General features: G+C 42.2%; 1 protein-coding gene across 1 annotated transcript in view; it reads right to left on the reverse strand.

Moving 5' to 3' along the window:
- LOC124071493 (connector enhancer of kinase suppressor of ras 3-like) overlaps window positions 1-21223 on the reverse strand; it is a 48251-nt gene that overhangs the window by 15923 nt on the left and 11105 nt on the right. Inside the window, exons 2-13 of the mRNA XM_046412058.1 lie at window positions 15475-15638; window positions 11222-11424; window positions 9784-9871; window positions 6159-6200; window positions 5100-5219; window positions 4880-4939; window positions 4092-4160; window positions 3822-3968; window positions 2086-2210; window positions 1411-1598; window positions 1216-1302; window positions 485-729 (exon numbers count right to left, since the gene is read on the reverse strand). Of these exons, the coding sequence (XP_046268014.1) occupies window positions 485-729; window positions 1216-1302; window positions 1411-1598; window positions 2086-2210; window positions 3822-3968; window positions 4092-4160; window positions 4880-4939; window positions 5100-5219; window positions 6159-6200; window positions 9784-9871; window positions 11222-11424; window positions 15475-15638 (1538 nt within the window). The remainder of the gene's footprint in view (window positions 1-484; window positions 730-1215; window positions 1303-1410; window positions 1599-2085; window positions 2211-3821; window positions 3969-4091; window positions 4161-4879; window positions 4940-5099; window positions 5220-6158; window positions 6201-9783; window positions 9872-11221; window positions 11425-15474; window positions 15639-21223) is intronic.

Genomic DNA, 21223 nt, shown 5'->3' on the forward strand with positions numbered 1-21223 from the left:
ATATCAGATGAGTTTTCTGATATTCTGAAGTATTAAATAATGGTACCAGAGAGCATTTCAGCTGCAACATGACATAACTTATTATGTACAGAGGAGTCCACAGACAGCACACAAGGCCAAAGTGTCCTAAACCTGAACAAAGTGTGTCCTCTTGAGGCAGAAATGGGAGAACTGTGGGCAGTGTTAAAGGGGTGATGACGTAATGTAGTGAGTACTACAAAAGTAAGTTTGGTTAAGGAGTAGTTGGTAGTAGTAGTAACACCAGGGAAAAATTGAGGTTGGGGATAGAGGAGTGCGAGAAAGCCCAAAGCTGGCAAAAAACCCCAACCCCCCAACCCACCCCCCCCCAAAAAACAAAAAAAAAAAACAGTTGGACGTTAAAAATTAAAGGCACTGAGGAAGAACACAAGATAGGAACAGGAAGCCCCGGACAGGAAGCGCATCATCAGTGAGTCAATAGCTTAAGCCGCGTGATCCAACTGACCAGTAGTGAGCGTTCTGCCGCTGTACGCTTGGAGACTACAGGGGCCTTTCTCATGTCCTCCTGGTAGGGCATGGTGGCACTGTTGTGGAGGTCTGAGTTGGAGTAGTAGCGGCTGCCCCTGATGTGGTCCACTCTGACGAGGTGACGTTCCCCTGTAGGCCTGTAGGGCGGAGACACTGAGGGGACCTCCTCTGCAATGGTGGGGATCCTCTCATTGCTCAGGTATCTATACAGAAGGTCTTCACCTAAAACAAACAGAAACAGTTTCTGTCAGTAACTTGTTCACACAAAACAATTATAATATTATATTTTGATAAATCCTAAATTTATTGATACATTGGTATTAGAAGAAGATCTCATGCCTGTCTGTTCTATATGGAGCTATAGCCAGCAGCCAGTTACTGTAGCTTAGGAAAAACACTAGAAACAGTGGAAAAACCTAGCCTGGCTAGACTGCTCAAAAATAATATTTTAACTTTTTTTTTTAATTGGTTGTGAATTTACCATTATTAGCAGTGAATATGTAATAATATTGGTTCTAGCCTTACATTGTTTATCGTATGCTATACAGCCTCCTGACAACTTTAATGTGCTCAAGTGTCACCTGCAGGGCAACTAATTACAGTGTACTGTGTTATGCTTCTCTGCTTTGTAGCCATATTGCTCATAACAATAAAAAACCATAAAGATGTAATCCTTAAAGTCAGCTTTCAACATGAAACTTGGAATACCTTTCCTTCCTTGTGTCCAGGGCTTAGCGTAGGGATCTACCACTCCAATGCAAGTGTCCACTGGCATGGAGAGAGGCCGGGGCTTCCCTAGAGGCAACAGTTCAATATTAATCAAATGCAGTATTGTAAGATTAGATTTTTTCAATATCCATTGGTGGAATGATTGGAAGATTAACTGAATGATAAAATACTGACCACGTGAGGGCTTGTGCTCCCTCATTCTGGGCTGAATCACGTTGGCCTCGATGGGACAGCCAACGCTTAGTTTGTCATAATCTGCGATGGTGCAGCGCCTTCTGCTCTCCTGGTCCAGAAAGGAGTTGGGTGACTCAGAGCCTTTTGGTTTTTTACTAATACTGGAGAAAGTGTCTGTTCTCGCCTCTCTGCGTGCAGAAACAAATGGTCATTTGTTTATTACAACAGGCTATTTTTAACAGTCATTTTATAAGAAAGTGATATTATGTTACTGTGATTCAGTGAAATGAATGTGACAGGGCTACAACCTAAAATATGACCTCTGGTGTTGTTAAGTGAATGGGACCACGTTCTGTGGAAGATGGAGGTGGAAGATGAAGCAGTCATTGCATAAGAACTATGGTGGGACTGGTGGGAGTGGGCTGAAGACATGCAGAACAGAATGTGCAGTAGGAGGGGAGGGGAGGGGAGGGGATGGGAGGGAGGTAGGGCGATCACGAGTCTGGGACAGGAGGTGCTACAAAGGTTATAGGGGTGACTGGATGGCATTTGGTCTCCTTTTGCTGCTAGCTCACTGAGCTTTTTCATGCCTTGTGTTTATGCCCAAACTTTAAGAACTCAACTAAAAACCTCAACCTCAGACTGTGCTTGGCAGATGAAATAAGGAAAGCTCACCGAGGGGTGTACGGCATGGGAGGAGGAGGGGGGATGTACAAGTCCAGGATAGCTGGCTTCTCCTTTTTGGTTGATCTGTTGGCTGAGCCGCAGGGAGACTGGGATCTGATCAAGGAGGAATTGTTCTGAAAAATACGGGATGATAATTTAGTTAAATCCCACCAACCTTACACACATTAATTAACAAGTGGTTTTCTGTCATCTCAAACATGCCTCTCATGTATCTCATATATCAGTTCACTGCCAAAAACAGTAAACGGCCATATCCCAGATTAAGACTAAATATGACTTGCTGGCAACTGGGAGGAGTTTACCACATGTGGCGAGACATTTAAGTGCTTGTGTGTGTAAAAACCTTCTTGTTTGAGGTATGGAAAAATTGTAAGTGAAGTCCAAAATAGCCTGTGAGACGTGTACTTAAGTTGTACTCATTTACCACAGTTATGTTTCCCAACACTCCACAACATTGTGCCCTTGACTAAATGAACGACTCTTTCTCATTGCCATTCTCATCAGACCTAAATGATATGTCTGATGATACAGTGTAGTGGACGTGAAAGATTAATGACGGACTAAACATCCGTTTTGGATCTCATGAATCTACCCCCCCGTTTTCCTTTTCCTAATAGCTCCCATGTGTACAGCACCAATTCCAAAAAAAAGTTGGGATGCTGTGTGAAACTTAAATAAAGCAGAATGTGATAACTTGCTGATCCTTTTTCATACACACTCTATTGAAATCCACACCAACACATTATATATTTGATGTCTTGATGTTCACAACTTTGTGAAACACATGATGTAAAGGATGTTACTACATGGGAGCACACTGTAAAATCAGTTTGCTTACAAAAGCCTGCATTCTGTTTTTATTTACGTTTACACAGCAACCAAACTTTTTTTAAAACCAGGATTGTACAACTTAAATGGCATTACAAAGCAATGTCACTCATTCCTGAATCAGGGTGTAAGATTTGTCACTGTTTCGCTTTCCGGTGCCTTACTATCGCAGATAAACTGAGATGGCTAACTCTGATATGTCTGACTACTTGTTAAAACAAGATCCTGGCGCACATGTTGACATGGGCCACCCTTGTGTTGAGAGGCTCTTTGTTGTTTTGAGAAACCCACTCCTATCTGATATTGCCTCATCTTGCCTTCTCAGGCTCTAAAGCAGGCTACGCATGATAAGACAATGCCAGAGCTTGAAATTAGGTAGTCTTAGTTTATTGTCTCCCTAAAGGGGAATCAGGTGCAGGGATGTGGTTAAAAGCTAACTTAAGCCTAATGTGTTCACATGAGGGAGAACAGCAAATTGGATTACAGTCACATAACCTTATCAGCGCAATATTTATCAGCTACCTCTGACCCCTCTTTGAACAGTAGACATAAGTCCCATTGTTTTCTTTTAACTGCCAACATCTGGGCACTTTGTTTCTAATAAACCAGATAAAAATCTAACCAGACTCCAACACTGCAGGCTGGCAGCTTTATCTCCTAGACTAAATGACGTCATGGGACTGTTTGCCTCTGATGTTGAACATGTTTAAAACTCAATGCTGCATCCAGTTCAGCTGGAAGCACTTTCAAGGTGGCTTTGTGACACTTGTCTGAACTTGTCATTTTGGAACCAAGTGCCTAAAAAGCTGATAATTGGTTGACAATGACTAGACACTCAGGTTTTGGCTGATCTCCCATAATGAAAGGAGTAAGTGTGGGAGCTTGTGTACGTGTACCTGTGGTACTGGGGGCTTCCAGCGCATGTTCTTGAGTGGGGCAGGGGTGAAACCTGTTGTGCCTGTGGGCCTCTTCTTAAGTAGTAGAACCACACCTTTGGGGTCCTCCCTCAGTTTGATAACCAGGTTTTTCAGCTGCCAGCCCACCTGGTTAACAGGAAACACACACACTCAATGAATATTCTGTTGTATTTATGGTGCACTGAAATTGACAAGATTTATGGTCAAATACATAGATATCTATGAGATATAAGATATAGAGGTTCTTACCACTGTCTGCTGGTTAACCTGGATCACCTCATCGCCAGCATGGATTTTCCTCGTTAGGTCAGCAGGTGACTGAAGAACAAACAAAATGAATGGTTAAAGACTGATAGACCACTAGCACTCACACACATTTTACTATTTATGAATCCCAGCTGTATTTAGCTACCATTCCTGCCTTTGAAATTCTCCATTCAAAACGTCTGATGAAAAAACACCCAAGGTTCAAATTGTGAGAAAAGGAAAATAATACAAAACAAACACTCTGCGTGTATGGATATCAGTTGGGATTGTTTTTCATATCATCTAGATGTCATATGGGATTAACTAGTCATTACTGGTGATGATTCAAGTCCTGATTCACCGTTCAGGACCGGACGAGTGAGGATCCAACCGTGGCGGTGATTCTGGTGTATTAGTCACTGACTGGTTGTCTCAGTGTGGGGAAAAGGTAGGACTTGACTGGTTAATGAAGCACACAAACAAATAACTGCCTGTGTGGATAAGCAGTTATCGACTCCTTCAGATAAGTCAGTGTGCCCCCAGCGGAGGAGGAGGAGGACAATGAAGAGGAGGATGAGCATGAGGTGTTTTTTTTCAACAAACATCAGAAGCCTTTTCATAAGTGGCAAAAAAAACCCTGCAGTAATAAAGGGATTTGTAAGAAGACTTAATAGGCAGCAATGGAAAAGACCAAATGCTTCAATCTGGACTAAGACCATCCTCTCTCACTGTATTTTCAATAGGTACAATATTTCCATAATGGAAAATGGTCCACATATTCTCATACTTACATGTTCTGTGGTTCCTGTGATGACATGTAGACCATCATAGGTAGACTTGATGTACATTCCCTACAGAGAGAGAAAGAGAGAGAGAGAGAAAACTTGGTTTCAATAAACGTACAATATTAGCAGTGAGTGACAATTTCAAACACATTGCATGCATTCATGTCCTGCAAACTGCTTATGGCTGGACAAAAAAAGAAGACGACAGTCTCCCAGCATTCCTTACCAGACCCTCTCCTGGTTTGATATTGGTCAGCTGCACTTCTTCCAGACAGGCAGACTGGCTCATCAGGGGGTCAGAGGTGGTTCTCACGGTCTGATCACAGATGCTGTTCAAAATCTTAGACTGCAGGGCAAAGGGCAAAACAAAATGAGAAAGAAATTTCTCACAGTGATTATTAAACAATGTGCTACATACTTCTGATGATGTATTGTGCCTTTAATCACCACTGAAGGTGTTGTGTGTTTTACAGATTAAAAAAGGTCAGATTATGCTGCTACTTGTGACACAAAGACCTTATCCTTAATCAGCTAGGTGTTTTACTCCCTGTGTACATAACTGTGTGTGTGTGTGTGTGTGTGTGTTCAAGGTTAGTGCAAGGCTCAATGGGCTAAGGAGACCATTAGTGTGTTATTAACTGGACTTACAAGTGTGCGCGGCGCACACATACACAATATTGAAATCTGTCCTGTGTGCACCACCCTTTCTTCTGCTTTTTCAATTTCTTGTTTGAGGGAAAAAAACTAATTTGTCATCATTAGAGACATCTTATCTGTGACAACTCTTCTCAAGCACATGCATGATGTTCTGAACACATAGTGTGCACTTCATGTAGAGTTGAGCTTCTGGAGAAAGAAGACATATTGAAATGAGAGCAACAGAGAAGCTGGAAACAAAAGACAAGAGGGAGCTGATGGAAAATCATATGAAACAAAGAAAAGGGGAAAGAGGAACTCAGCTCTATAGTGAATTTCACTTGGGTTTTTAGAGAGAGACAGAGTGCTTGAGGAAGCCCAGTATTAGCCAAAGGGGTCTGGAGAGTGTCAGCAACAGGAAACACTGATTGATGGCCGGAGCGTATTAGAGCCGCCCCCTCTGCTGGCAATCCTATAGACCAGTCTGCTCTATTCTCTCTGAAACTGACCTTGCTGCTGAAAGCATGTCGCACAATCTCTATGTGAAAGACATTAACCCCAACCCCAACTTTCCTTGCTACATAGGACCTTCAGGGTCTCCTCTAGTTTACATTATGAAAAACAAAGAGAAGTGATGCAGTAAACTCACAACTTCCAGGATCCTCTCTTCCATCTCGTAAACACTGCAGTCCTGTTACACAGAAGACAGTGATGACAGATTAGGCTTGTGAGCAGTAAACGACAGGGAAGAGGTTATTCATTCGCAAGAGAGAGAAAAAGTATATGGGTTGGGTGAAAACAATATAATCACCATTCCAGATATAGAACTAAGAAAATGCAGAACAGCCACAAATCAACAGCTCTTAGATTCAAATTACCTCTCTGCCTAAATTTTTGGAGAAGCTATAATTGTATAATGCCTTGTGTGGTTCACTAAACTGTATTGGAACATAAATGCCATACCAACACTCATATAGTAATAACCTGCAGATGACACGTAATGACGTCCAGCAAGCCCTCACCCATCTGCAAATATACAGATGCATCACTGCTTTCCACACTTGAAAGTGGGTGGGCTAGTGGGTGTCTGGAAATGGTAGCTGTGATCGAGGTCATTTGGGGGGGAAGGAACCAGCAATAAATTCTGCAATGTCAGCTGGGAGACTGACCGCCGTCCCAACACAGCACTCATAGATTGTAGCTGGACTGGACACAGCTGAGGCAACAGCCTCCCCTGACAACTGTGTTTTTGGTGGTGAAAGGATCTTTGGTTCAGCAAGGGGTAGGATCTCAGCGCATGTGTGTGCCTGTTTATGGATTTGGCCCAATGTTAGGAACGCCCCATGGAAAAGCATCCGTCAAAACACAGGTGAAATGCTTTTGTCAAAACTAGAAAGCTCAGAAAATCTGCTTCAACAAAAGTCTTATTTCTCCAGAGTTGTAACAAGCCAGGAGCTTTACTGTAAAATAAAGGGAAAACGGAGTTGTGGCCCCTCACAGTATTAGAGACATGCATAGGCATGTGCTGTGTACAAAGTCAGCTCTGTTGTTCTTTGTGAATCCATTGTGCAGACAGCGAATGGGGGGCTCGAGCAAGTTTTTCCAAATTTCCATAGCTTGCACATTCCACTGGTCGAAAGGGGAGCGTCTGTTTTCAAATGCACTTGGCTTGTCACACTGTTGGTTTGTTTGCATATGCAAGATTTTTTTATGAACTATCTGTGGCCGTGATGTACAACTTCACATTAAAGCAGACTACACCCAGTGCTCCACAGATATAATTTTTGATCTGTGATCTTTGAGTGCCTGTTTGAAGGAGTGTATGATCCTGCATGCATGTGACTTTTCCATATTCCCCTTATTTAGAAAGGAAAAAAAATGAAAAGCCAGTATAAACATTAAGTAGGAAAATCATAACAGGTTTCATTTGACATATATTGGTCCCAAAATCATGTTTCCATATGATGTATTTTCTAAAGTCAGCCTGGAACATATGGTGGTTTTGGAAGGAATTTGGCTGTGCTATCACAAACACGCAACTGCATATTTCTTTTACAGACTGGCCCCTGTTTGGATGACTACATTGTAGAATGAGCCAAGAGGAATGAGCTAAAAATACATATTTCAATGTTTAAAGGTTTTGAAAGAAAACAGTATCATTATGCATTGTAGACACGACATATTTCCCACAAAGCTTTAATATTTATAGATCATTTCCCTTGTTTCATAATAGCATCAAATCATGTGAATGCAATATAACAGATAATCCTTCAAAGATGTGTTTGCTATATCCTAATGAATGCCATATCTTTGTTAAAACCATAGTCCTACTAGTAGACCGGAGCCAGATCATCACTAAGTAAGGAGAGAGGCTGAGGGACAATTCCCCGGATGAACTGATCCCTCACGTTATGGACTTGATCCCACAGCCAGTGTGTATCAGATGACTGTCTGTGTGCTGCTCTCTGGGTCTTTGATCTGCCACCAGAGCGGATTTGCATGGTCGAGCAATGAAGTGGCTGAGAGAGAGGAGTGCTGGCACAGTGCAGGAAAATGTGTGTGGCTACCTTCACACAGAGGTGAAATAAACTTTAGACCTGGTCTTCTGACGCCCTGTTATTCATAATGTGTCTAAATGTGATGGATCTGTGTTAAGTTCAGTGTCTGACCTACAGAATGCCATCAGTGTTTTTCTTTTAAATGTAGAGAAAATAAACCTCCTATCTGATGAACAATTCAGTGGGAGGCACAGATAAAAGACACTGGGGGGGCTGATGAAAAATGCTTTCTTTGAAAGAGAATGGCCTCCACACTGACGAGTCGGCCAAGATGGGTGATGCGTTCACAATTTCATGGCCTTGTCCCATTGTGTGTGCAAACACAGGCTTTGTTCAGGCAGAACACATAAATTGGGGTGATCTGAAAAGCCCTAGTTCTTGGCTGAAGTTCATGAACAAGTTGGGCAAACCTCACACTGTCCTCCCCCATCATAAAACTAATCACTGTGGCTGTCTTTTGAGCAACCTTTTTTTTTTATTAAGTAGTGGCTCATACTCTGGCCTGCACAAAACAAAGGCAGTCAAACACGGTGTGGCAGTTTGTGTACAAGTTGAGATACTTAAATGATGTGATGAGTTGGAAATAAGCCTCCTCCTCAGTGTTTCTGCAGTTACATATGTTGCTATGAGCTATATAGAGAGCCAAACTGCCGCTCTCTCCCCCACTTGTCGGGGGGAACTAATCTCTGCAGTCTTACAAGACTCTTTCAGCACCTATCAGGAGTTTACTCTACACCATAACCTCTCCACTCCACATGGCAGTGTGGGAAATGTATACCCCCACTTCTCCTGGATGACCATGACTGAGACACCCACAGTAAATCACCGGAGGTGCTGAAATCCCAGAGTCTGGCGAGGAAATGGGCACTCTGGGAAAGGAATTTATTTTGATGCAATAACCCCCTAAAAATGACACCTGCAGTCTCAGCAGACACTTTCACTGTCAGTGTAAAATGAGTTGCTTAGCAGGCTGTGCTTAAGTCAGACCCTACAGGGAGAACAAATTGTAGATAGAAGCTAATAGCTTTGATATTGAAAGAAAAGGCCACTCACCAGCTCCCTTTGACATATGCATGACCAGCCACTACTGGTAGTATAAAACTGACAGAAGTAGACCCAATTGTATTATGATGCAATGTTGGAGCAACTCTCTGCAGAATGTTGTGAAATATAGCGGATGTGTCCTGATGCTCTGTTTTAGCCAACAATCTGACAGTCAGACGGACCACCACTTCATACCTGCATTAAACCCACATGCAGGAAGTGCTTTCAGACAATTTGGTCTCCCACTACAAGCATCTTGGAGAAGCAAAAACAGGAACCACATTGCTGAGGGAGTACGGCAGCCTAGGGAATGCTGGCAGCCACTTTTAAAAGTGGCTGCCAGCAGAGTTTTTATGAAACTGGAAACACAAAAGCGACGTTCACCATTAAACGTCCCTGCACCAAGGGGGTCTCCTCATTAGCCAGCATGAGGAGAAAAGATCCCAAGAAGAACAACAGCATCTGCAATCATGTCCTCAAGACTGCTGGCTTCAGGTTTATGTCATGGCTGCCAGGCCACATTTCCCCTAACTCTGGTCTCCTACACTTTATCCTGCATGTCTGTGCCCCAAGGCTGGTATGTGCTCAGTGGAAAAAAACAACTGTATGTGTGTTTGTATGTTTCCCAGGGGCAAGCTACACGTGTGCTGTTGAGCTAACTAGAGCGCGGACCTGTTGAACTGTGGTGGTGAGCTCCAGGCACAGCTGAATTATCTTGTTCTTGGTGGCTGTGAAGTCACTGATCCCTGTCAGAGGTGTCCTGCAAACAGACAAAGAAGGAAATGGAGAACTTTAGGAACCAGTGGTGGGATGCTGAGTTAGGTTGAGCCTGGGTTTTACTCACACAAATTGCATGACTGCATTATTTCAGAATCAGTATAAGTATATGACACTGTTTGTTATTTATCTTCAGACTGTCAAGTAATAAAAATGTTTCCCACTCAGTGGCCACTTTATCAGGTACACCTGTAAAATCTAACTCAACCCAAAACAGCAGTTTAGTTACATTATGCTGAAGTATTTCTGATATTTTGCCCATAAAAAAATAACAGAAACACATTTCAATATAATGCACTTCAGTTCAACATCACCACTAACGAGTTCAGTAATTAACATATAGTTGAACACCTCTCACATTGGCTCCTGGAAGTGTATGTATACAGTGATTTTCTGAGTCAGTCACAAGATACTAACATTATAATTTCTAATTAATTCATTGAACTTGCTCTGATTACTGTGTTTGGGTGGTTGGTTACAGCCAGACTCGAGAACATCATTGATCAGTGCCATCTGACCTCCTTATCTGTCTCCTTTTCTTACTCCATCTAAAACATACCCAAGCTTCAGTCCCAACCCTCCATGCACTTCCTAAAATATGTCAGTTTGGCCCAGCATATCAAATTATGTCCAAAGAAAACTAAAATCTCTACACAGTATTAACACATAGTAACTTCATTCAGTCATATTTATCTTTTTTTTGTAAAATTTCTTAATGAATGCACATGGACTTCACAGATGGAATTTAATATTCAGCACTGCACTTCTGAATTTATAACCATTTATACCACGATGTCACATTACCCACTTTAGCCAAGCCTGCCACAAAAAGAGAAGCTTAATTTCAGTGAGCTAACACTTAATCCTGGCAGCCTGCTTAATATGCTTTACTTTTATGGTGTAATGCTTTGTGGAGCAGGTCACCAGGAGAGCAGAGGGCACGCTATACTGAAGATAGGCCTTTATTAGACCTGCAGAGGGGAAATAGCATGGGTATGTGTAATGAAAAGGACTATTTATGCCAAAGATGGCAAAATTTATTTAATCTATGCCAAAAAGATCAAAGATTGTACTCATAATAGTAATATTAAAATTATGTTTTAATACAAAAATATTGTTATACCTGTTTTTGTCAATTTGACTACGTACTATGCGAGAGAGAACATCACATGCTATGCTATAGCCCATTGGTGCCTGTCAAGAGCCAGAAATCAGGTACCAAATTCTGAAAACTCCTATACAGGGTAAAGAGAACCGCTAAATCTAAATCTTCTGTACATTCATGTGTATGTTAATATGATCTGGTCAGTGGTGGTTATAAAAATGTTGTTACCTGTCGAGCCAAGCCAGGAGGCTCTTTGCAGCACCGATCAGCTCCACCACAGAGGTAAGGAAGTCATTGGGTGGCTTGCGTGAGGTGCTGCCATCGTACGCTGGGCTTCTCCTGCGGTCAGAAGTGGCCATGTGTAGACTGTTGGTGGCAGCTCTCATCCTCACGACCAGATTCTTCAAGTTGTCTGTCTCTACCCCATAGTTCTGAAACAGTAAATTAATATACTACTTAAACTATGTCAAACAAAAATGGGAAAAGCACACACAACTGTATTATATAGTCACTCAAACTCAACTCAACTCAACTCAGATCAAAGCAAACAACCTTTCCGCAGAGTCTAGACTTGGAAGGCCTGGGATCCTCCAGACATAGGAGGTACAACAGTGGAGTCTTATTCCCAGGAAAACATGTTGTTTCCTGTACAATGAGGAGCTGTAATCATTTCTTTGACAGATATGATTTACGTGCACTCCTCTGTGAGGATAGTTCAGGCATGAAGTCTACCCTCCGGTCTTCAGGCTGGCTCCAGGGTGTGCAGGGAGGGTGTGCACGTGCCATCACCTGATTCCTATCAACCAGGGCAAAGTCTGCATTCTTGAGTGTCTGCTGTTTCCTGCTTTTGCATTCCTCCAATTTATAGGTTATTCACATGCACAAAACAGTTGAGCTCTACATCTTCAAAGTACACTACAGATGAACTGAAGTATTGCTGGCTGCTGTGCTCAGCGTGTACATTTTTACATACTGTGCACATGTCAAATATTTTAAAGCGCTTGTTTTAAAGTCTTTGTGATGTTTTGACTGACTAAATGGGTTTGGAATAATGTGTTGGTTAAATGTAAGCAGAGAAACAAGAGTCGGGCCCCTGTCTCGGTAAATATCAGCTTACATAGTGTTGCATCGCTGCCAGCAACACTGCTGTAACGTGTGAATGCCAGTAGCTAAATATGCTTTGCAAGGAGCACATGTTTGGAAAATGAAGGGGATCTGCAAGTGGTTAGTGTCTACTTTTATTCCACTGCTTCTTTCCAACATTAGCTCAAAAGACATACAGACAGAATTTTTTCACTTTTTTTTCCAATCCCAAAGGAATCACTGGAAGAACTGAGACTGTGACACAGAAGCTGTGGCAGCCTTACTCATGCTACATTTAACATCACATAGACTATTGAAACACCAAATGTAAGCAAACACAAGGAAAGATGAAGTTTGATGGTTTGATTTCTCATTCACACAGTGAAAAGTACCACAAAAGCAGCGTGAGCATTTCCCAGATCAAGTATCTCTCCTGGCTTTATCATTAGCAGGCTAATCACGCAGTCACAGCAGTTCTGACTGGCCCACAGATGTCCAGCGAGCTTTTGTCCCACACTGCCAGCTGAACTAAAAGCCACGTGTGATCAAAATCTGTGGTTCCAGTCAAATGCAATTTTTCATTCTTCTAAGAGCATTTCAAGCCACATTTATGTTCCTTCGGTGCCTTTTTTTTAGACATTCACTTAATGTAGAATCAAGATGGTGAAAGCTTTTTGGTGTAGGCTCTAGTTGAGGCTCTTTGGAGTATACACTATACAGTGGTATAATTGAAATGGAGACTGTCAGCGCATTGTTTCCTGACCTCACCACAGGTACTGCATGGATCTCACTTAACTATAAATGAAAGATACAAAAGCCTGTACACTAGAGAGAGAGAGAGAGTGTGTGTGTATATGTCTTCTGCTATTATGTGCCATCTAAGGTGTTACATTAAACATTGGGACAGATTCACCCTTTTACATTTATAGCAGATCTGTGGCTCATGATAAGGTCCGATGATCTGCCATATACTGCATGTTCAACAACATGCCACCCTGGACTCTGAGAATAAATAAAGAAGTGTTAGGTTTCGACACCGACTCTGCAGAAGACATCATGGCTCAGAGTACTCCAGTAAAATTAATTGAAATGTTCTCTCTTTATCCCTAGTGAGCAATTTGCTCTTGATAGCTTTTGGGTGGAAGAGAAGCATGAGTATGAATGTTTCCTCAAGGGCCATGAAGCTGTACGTTAGGCCATTAGTCATCAGGATTCAGCTTTGAAAGAGGACAGCTCTAGCCTCTGATATACAAAAGCTATCATGAGCCACAATCTTTAGCATGTGTGTGCATGCTTAAACATTTTTAAAAAATTTAAAAGCAGCAAAGTGTCACAAAGTTGAATGTGTCTGCTTCAACAGGAAGTGTCTGACCTAACAGTAAACAAAAAGAGAGAAAGTGGGGATAGTGTGTGAGATCATGTGGGGGTTTTGGTTGCTGGTGGCCTGTGTTTCTGTCGGTAGCAGTGACCTTGCCTCAGCTGAAGCTAATTGAATGGGGGGCCTCACTTCCTCCCATGGGACCTGTGGCAGGCCAAGGTCTCATTCTTAATGAGGAAACCCCTAACGGACAAAAAACATTTAGCCGGACTACTTCAGTCAGAGGTGAACGGTTGCTGAGAGTTCAGCATTCCTGCTCTAAATTGCCTTACATATAACCACACACAGACATGGTATTACACGCTGAGAGCACATTTTGAAGGAAGTATAACGTTCACATGCAAGGAAAGGGTTCATTTAAAACAACAAAACCATGCTGAGGAAGCACTTTTGGAGGTCAAATTTATGACGCTGCTTGAGAGGAAAATGACTTGAGATTTCACTGCCTTGATGTCGAGGTTCTAGGGGTGAACAAAAATCTGCGCCTGATTACTGTGATGGTAAAGAAGGGTATGGACCACATGATGTACCATATGGTGTATATATTCTAAGATGAGTAAATCTATTAAAACAAAAAAGGTGTGGTATGTGCCAAGTGCTTCCAGGTGTCCACTTCCAGTGATTTAAAGTAGGGCTGTCAAGATATACCAGTGATATTTAAAAATGAAATATTGATATTGAGTAAGTAACACATATGACAATTTTGTGTAAGTAATCCAGAGCAGATGTTAGGCTTTAAGGATCTTTTGATTATCAGTTCAACTGGGCAACTATCTGGTTGCTTCTTTTTGTATGCTTTTGCGCATTTGTACAGACTCTGTCTCCATCTTCCAGTACTCGAATTTTGAGTACACAAAGAGACAAAACACAAAGTTAAAGCTGAGCTATCCTGATAACTGCTGGTACAGGACAGGCTGTTTAGCTTAGAATTCCGCAGAATCAGAAACAATGAAAAGTGTACAGATTTGATAAAAGTTGGGCATAAGGGGAAAGATAAATCAAATTTGTCCCAGTGAAACATGTACACAGTCTTGTTTGACTTTGGTCATCAAAAGATATTCCTGCATAGGTGATATGAAAGCCTCAAGAAAGAGGAGGTTGAACCTTTCTTCAGAGTAACAATAAGCATCCCCCAAAAGATTAATGTACAGCATTTTAGGAGAGCATAAAGACAGAAATGCTGACACTGATCAAAATGCGGGGACCACATTCTGGGACTTTTATGGCACAGGAAGTGATAAAACTCCAAATTGATTCCATCTGCTGGAAAACCTGGTTTTCTTTCAGTTGGAGCATGAACGAATTTCATCACTCTTTTCATGCTCACGAGTACAGGCACATTTTTTTGGCAGTTCCTCTTGGAGCTCTGATGATGGACAGAGGGGCAGTTGGTTTGCTCCCAGAGTGACTAATAAGAGCCAAACAGGAGCTCTATAAATGAACCAAGCAAGATGACTAAAGTTAACAGACCACTGCAGTGGCAAGAAAAACCTTCCTGGCATTTATGTACAAGAAAAAAGAAACAAATACAGCATGAGTTTGCATGTATATTGCATGTGAGACTTTACATGTAAGCAAGAGCTCAAACAGGTCTCTCATGTTATCTACAAAGCAGATCAAACTGTCACTCATCACTGCATATTTACCATTAACTGCCTCTAATAATCTCACACAACTTTAAACTGCCAAATTAAGCCCAAGGGCTCTTTGACCTGGTCTCTCCTCTTGTCTGAGTGACACTGCTGTTCCCCAGTGTCCTTAGGCTGCTTCATGTGTTCTGGTGCCTCTACACCCCACTGAGCTGTGTGGGAACTGATGAGCCTTTCTGCATCGCCGGTTCCTTTAGCTGTTCAACCAGAAACTACAGGCTAAGTTTTTAAAGAATGCAAACACTGAGAACGAGGGGTGGTGGGGGTGGTAGTCACATCCCACAATTACGCTTTCACCTGTAATATCCCTGGTACTGTATTTGGATAAGCATCACTTTATCAAGACACATTCATTGTGGAAATCTACTGACCAGAGCACAGAGTAGATCAACAGCCTCTAGCACCAGTTCCTGGTGTCCAATCCTGGCTACACCGAGCTCCTCCAGGTCTTGATGTGTTATCTTCAGTAGCTGCTCCCCACTGATCTTCTCCCGCTCGAAGTTGCTAACATACTGCTGAAGGCTGTCATCTAAACCTGGACAAAGAGGAAGAAAAAGAATATGGATCAATTAAGCTCAACTACTATACTGTCTACTGTATATATATGTGTGTGTGTGTGCATGTGCATGTGTTTTCATGCGTGCATGTGTGTACAGTGCAGATAAGCAACAGGTGTGTCTGCTATCTTTGCCAGACAAACACCTGACAAACAGAGTAACGGTTGAGACCTCTAAGTCTGTTGAGAAGGTTAAACAATAGATGCCTGTATTTGTGTATGGATGGATGGGTGTGTGTGTGTGTGCATGTGATAACATATGCCAGTGTCAGAGGCATCCTGTATTTGGAGCACCAGTAACAAATGAGATGGACCATTACACTACCAACTGTTGTGGTCACTAGACACACAAGGGAGTAACTCACATGAATGTGCTGTGTAGTATAGTGCACTGCAACAGGCTCTTCCGACTCTCTGAAGTGCATTATGCAGTACACTGCCATAAACAAACTCACAAACATCCCCTCCCTATGCATACATTGTGTCCCTCAGTGGATCTTCGAGTAGTGTTAAGACAACATTGGCAAGACCAAGCCTTTGTAAATGTGTGTGTGTGTGTCTAGAAATGTGTGGAAGTAAACCCCATCTTTCTCTCTATCAAAGGCCGCACAGAAAGGGGGCAGCTGCAGAGACATGGCCCTGCGCCCTGCTTTTCTGAAAGACACACTGACTTGCCCTGACCACACACACACGATATTCTTCAGCACACAGAATTTGGCAGATCCAATTTCAGTTTGACATTCAGCTCACAAAAAGCGTTACTTTATTAAGAACACGTAACTTCACAGCAGATCACTGCATCCATGTAGCTGTGAGTGAAGATCCACTGGGTGTGTTCTGTGGTTGCTGAGACATTTTTGTGAATGGCACCCCATATCTTCATGCCTCTGAGACACTAAGCCCGTACATGTGTTGCAGAGAATATGCATAAGGTCAAGAAGTGTGTGTGTGTGTGTGTGTGCTGACCAAACAAGATCAGACTGCATGTATATAGTACACACTATACATACATGTTATGCACATATAACCTGACAACAAATTTCCATTATTATACATGACATATGTACATATATACACATATACATACATATAATATGTGCATCTTGATCACCAAATAATAATGATATTAATATCAGCTTCAAACAGTGAGTGATGGGGTTTTACATGAAAACAACATTTTCTGCCAAAGCTGCAAATGTTTTGATTGAATTCTGTGTTCTTTTTGATGGTCTGAAACAGGTGAGGCTCAGGTAGAAAAACATCTCACATACTGCCATCTACCAGTCAGGATTAAGCAACATTTAAATCATAATGTGACAATGGTTTAGAGGTTGTTTGGTCACTTTCAATCAAATCTGAGCTTTATGTTATCAAGAAATATTCAACATTTAAGACACAATATTCAAAGGATTTAAGTTAGCATTCAAGGTTGTCACAAACACTTTGATGTGCATGAATGCAGCTGTCTCATAATAAAAAATGATTTCATCAGACTTCCAGGACAGAAGGCTTTTACTGTGAAGCAGCTGCAGACACACTATGTTCACAGATGTGTTTCAGCTAACCTGGATTAGTAACGTGGTATTTGATTAAGCTAGTGTTCATACTTGTATGTACATTTTGGCCCTTTTTGCATTGGTTGATTAAACCAAAATGTTGCACAGGATAAACAACGCTAACAAAATTAAACAAAGAAAGAGCAGGAGCCAAGTTATTTGGTGTTTTATCCCTTGACATACCAGCATTGCAGCCCTTTGAGATACATTTATAGTAGAAATTGACATCACAATAACACTCTGCATATGCCACATTGTGTAGCCCTTGGGTTACCTACAGAGAACTCCATTAAAATTCCATTATGGCATCAAAGTTCACCTTTGAAAGCATTTTCAATCCTTGACAAAATATCTGTGAGAACTCAAGTCATTTCCACTGAATCAAAGGGAAATTCCATCATGACTTGTTAACCAAGGGCCTTCACGCAAGTCAAGTCCAGTTAGCCTCATTAGATTTTTCTCATTCCCTGGCATGCTAATTCCACAACGAGACTTTTAAGCTTAACCCCTGACTGGCCAGCAGTCTGCAAGGGAATACACACTACATTCTAAGATTTATAGGGACTGAGCACTTGGCCCGAGCCCATAACAGCATAAACATAAGCCAAACACAAACAGTGGGCCGGTCACTTAAATGCCATCAGATGAAAACAAAGATTTGGAATCAGAGGGAGTAAAGCTTCTCCTTCCTGCTGTGTTCTTGAGGAATGTGTCACTCATTTCACCAACCACAAGAAGGAAGGGCACCAAGGAAACTTGTGGCTCAGTTCAGCTTATAATAAGACTTGCTCTGACTTAAACTGTGTGCTTATTTTAGATTTGCTTTTGTGAAACCACACAATATCACCCAGACACACAAGATATGGGAAAAGAGTCTGGAAAGAAATGGTGGGAGGAATGAATCTGCATCCGCTAACTGATGAATGAAGGGACTATCCACTCCTCTAGGCTGTTTTCACTTCTCTGTTCATTCACTGGCTAGTGTTTTCTCCTCACATAACCCCTCCCGGATCCAAGAAGTCAATCTTCAGAGAGTTTAGTAATTCCAGGTCACACTAGGGTCCAAACTGATCTGCATTAGCTTTGAATTGGAACATTTGCAAGTGTGTGTCTGTGCCTCAGAGAAAGAGGCCTACTACTTTCATGGTACCGGCGATATAGGATAACATGGATAAATGCGTGCTACAGAAAATGTATTACTCTCCCACAGAATTCAGAGGTCCTAAGAGGAAGGTACCACAGCAATCTGGACTCACCATTGACACCTCGTGAATAAGAGAAGGCTGTCCTTACAGCGGGGCTTATAAAACATTTATTGGGCCTCAATCAATAGATGCTGACGTGTGTGTGTGTGTGTGTGTGTGTGTGTGTGTGTGGGACTATCAAATTTCATTAAAGCTAGAGTAACAAGTAAAGGAGATAGAGTGTCACATTGTTGTGACTTGAGCAAAAGGGGAGGCACAAGGGAGGACTGTGTGAACGCTTTTCAAAAGCCTGCGCAGGATGAAACGCTTTGGAGTTTTATGGCCTGTGTGAACCACTTGGCAAATGTCCTCAAACCAAAGCAAGTGGGTGGAACTGTGTAGTAGAGGCACAAACCAGACACACAGCATCACATGCAACCTCATTGCCAAAAACACTCATTAGCCCCCAAAGTCTCTTGTGATTACAAGTTAACTGATAGGATTCAAACTGGACTGAAATGTCAATGCTCAAATTATACTAATAGTACTGTACGTGAAAGTCTGGCGCAATGTTGCAAGTAACACAATGACCAAATGAAGAGTTCATTGTCAGTTTCTTGAATGACTTTAGTATTTTTATAAAACTGCAAACTAGAAAGCACTCAAAGCCTATACAATCCTCTTAGTGTACTGTATCCTTTTCATATGGCAATTAATAATTGAGTGGGTCATTTATAAATTCCATTTTTTTTATTTAATTAAAGCTTACTGAGTGGAAGAATTTGTTGTTAATTTGCTTTCTGTCAAATTTCAGACTGGGCTGACTCTTGCATTGTACCTGACAATCTGCTACAATCTAATGCAATAAAATTGGTTCAAGTACCAGATTTCACATTCATTCATTCATACATTTAATTTCTTATCAGTAAGAAGGAGGCATTTGATTGAGTTTGTGACCACCCACCACCTCCCATTCAGTAAACACTGATGTGTAGGACAGGTTATCAACACAACAGCTTGAGTGTACAGATGCATACTTGTACACAGAGGCATATTTCTGGACAGCTGGGAAAGCAAGCACCCTGGATACTCCAGTCTGGATGTAACAAGTGGAACCGGAACCCGTTGGAGGCCTCCGAGCTCTGCAGCCTACTTAAAGGCTGTGTAAGCACACATTTTTGGCAATATAAACAACTGAACCCTTCCGCTTCAAATGGCCAGGCTATTCTTGTCATAATCTCAGCATTGCCCATCCTACAGAAGCACAAAAACAGCAGATTGTCATTAACGTGGCCAAGTACATGATTACTCAGGACCCACATCAACAAACTGGTCTGTACATGACATCTTACACGAGTTTAAAAATGTGGATCGATTCTGATCATTCGTGCCTTCAAAAGCAGCTTTTCGCCAGCGTTTCGTTCTCAGGGGTTTGATTACACCGCAAAAAAGCGTACAGTCTTTCACCTCCTCTAAAAAGAACGAAACAATCTCCCTCCTCTTCACCTCCCCCATCTTTCAACCCCTCCCCGGGCTCCCAGTGGGAGCAGTAGCCACCCTGTAACACACACATAAACAAGGACACACACAAACACGAACCAATATCCCCACTGGGGTGGCCAGTGGGAAAGCTACTGGGTGTAGAATAGCAAAGCCACTGTAACTCTGCTGTCTTTATTTGTCAGGCCGGCCTCTGAACCTGCGGGGAACGGTCAGGAATTTGAGTCATTGTTCTCTGCTGAGCAGCTCCATTGTGGGAATTCACAGCACTCTGGCACAATGGTCCCTGGCCGGACCAGGCTGTGCTGTAATTAGAAAGAAAGAAAAAGCGCTCGGCGACTGCTAAGCTATACTAATGCATGATTTCACAGCATAACAACAAAGCTTGTACACACACACACACACACACACACACACACACACACACTGAGCTGGCCCTTCCAATGGGAACTGGAGATGGGAGTTACACAACAGTGCTCTACATCTCCCTATCAAGCAAGTTGTGTCCTCATCTGAGAACAGTAAAGAATGTTACAGGAACAGTTACATTTGTCTGATATAGATATTAATACAAGAACTAACTGCACAGGACATAAGGTTGGATAATATCAGATTGCTTGAGTCCTTGCAGAGCTGAAAACAAACATGCTAGTTTGTCCAGAGGACAGCATCTATCACTCTCTGACAACTTAACTGGATATGACCCTGTGCGGCTCCTGTTTTAATCTTATCACTGCTTCCTACAGCCCACGAGGAGTGTTTCGCTTCATGTACCCTAAACTGAAACACAGACAACTACAAAATGCCAGTGACATGTCCCGAGTGGGCTTCCTGAGTGAAGAAAAGCAGCTGAGGCCGATCCATCCACAGGCAGACAAAAGCAGCTCTGTCTCTTACAGGGTGATGGATGATGACTGATGATGGAAGAGAGGGTCAAAGTTCGGTGGGGGTCTGCTGTGAGAGAAGCACATCAGCAACTACAAGTCCCAGCCCCTGGGCTCAGTTAATCCTCACCTCTAGCGGCACACAACCTCAGTGACATTGCATTACTGGTGCCTCGTCAGATTTTCAAGTTGAGGTTGGGGGGGGGGGCTCAGTTAAAACTGACTGGAGTGCAGGTGAGAGATGGCTTCTACAGGTCAGAGGAGGTTATGAGAGTTATTTTGGCTTTTGCATGACCTGAAGAATGATGATTTCTGGTCACAAACAGATCAGAGGATACAGGAAAAACAAAAGGGAATGACAGAGAAACACTCGGAAAAGAGCTACTGCTGGAGGCAAGTTAGTGATTGCCTTTGCAAAGCTGCATCAAACATAAGAGTTG

The sequence above is a fragment of the Scatophagus argus genome, chromosome 15 (assembly GCF_020382885.2).
Source record: "Scatophagus argus isolate fScaArg1 chromosome 15, fScaArg1.pri, whole genome shotgun sequence".
Classification (NCBI taxonomy): domain Eukaryota; kingdom Metazoa; phylum Chordata; class Actinopteri; family Scatophagidae; genus Scatophagus; species Scatophagus argus.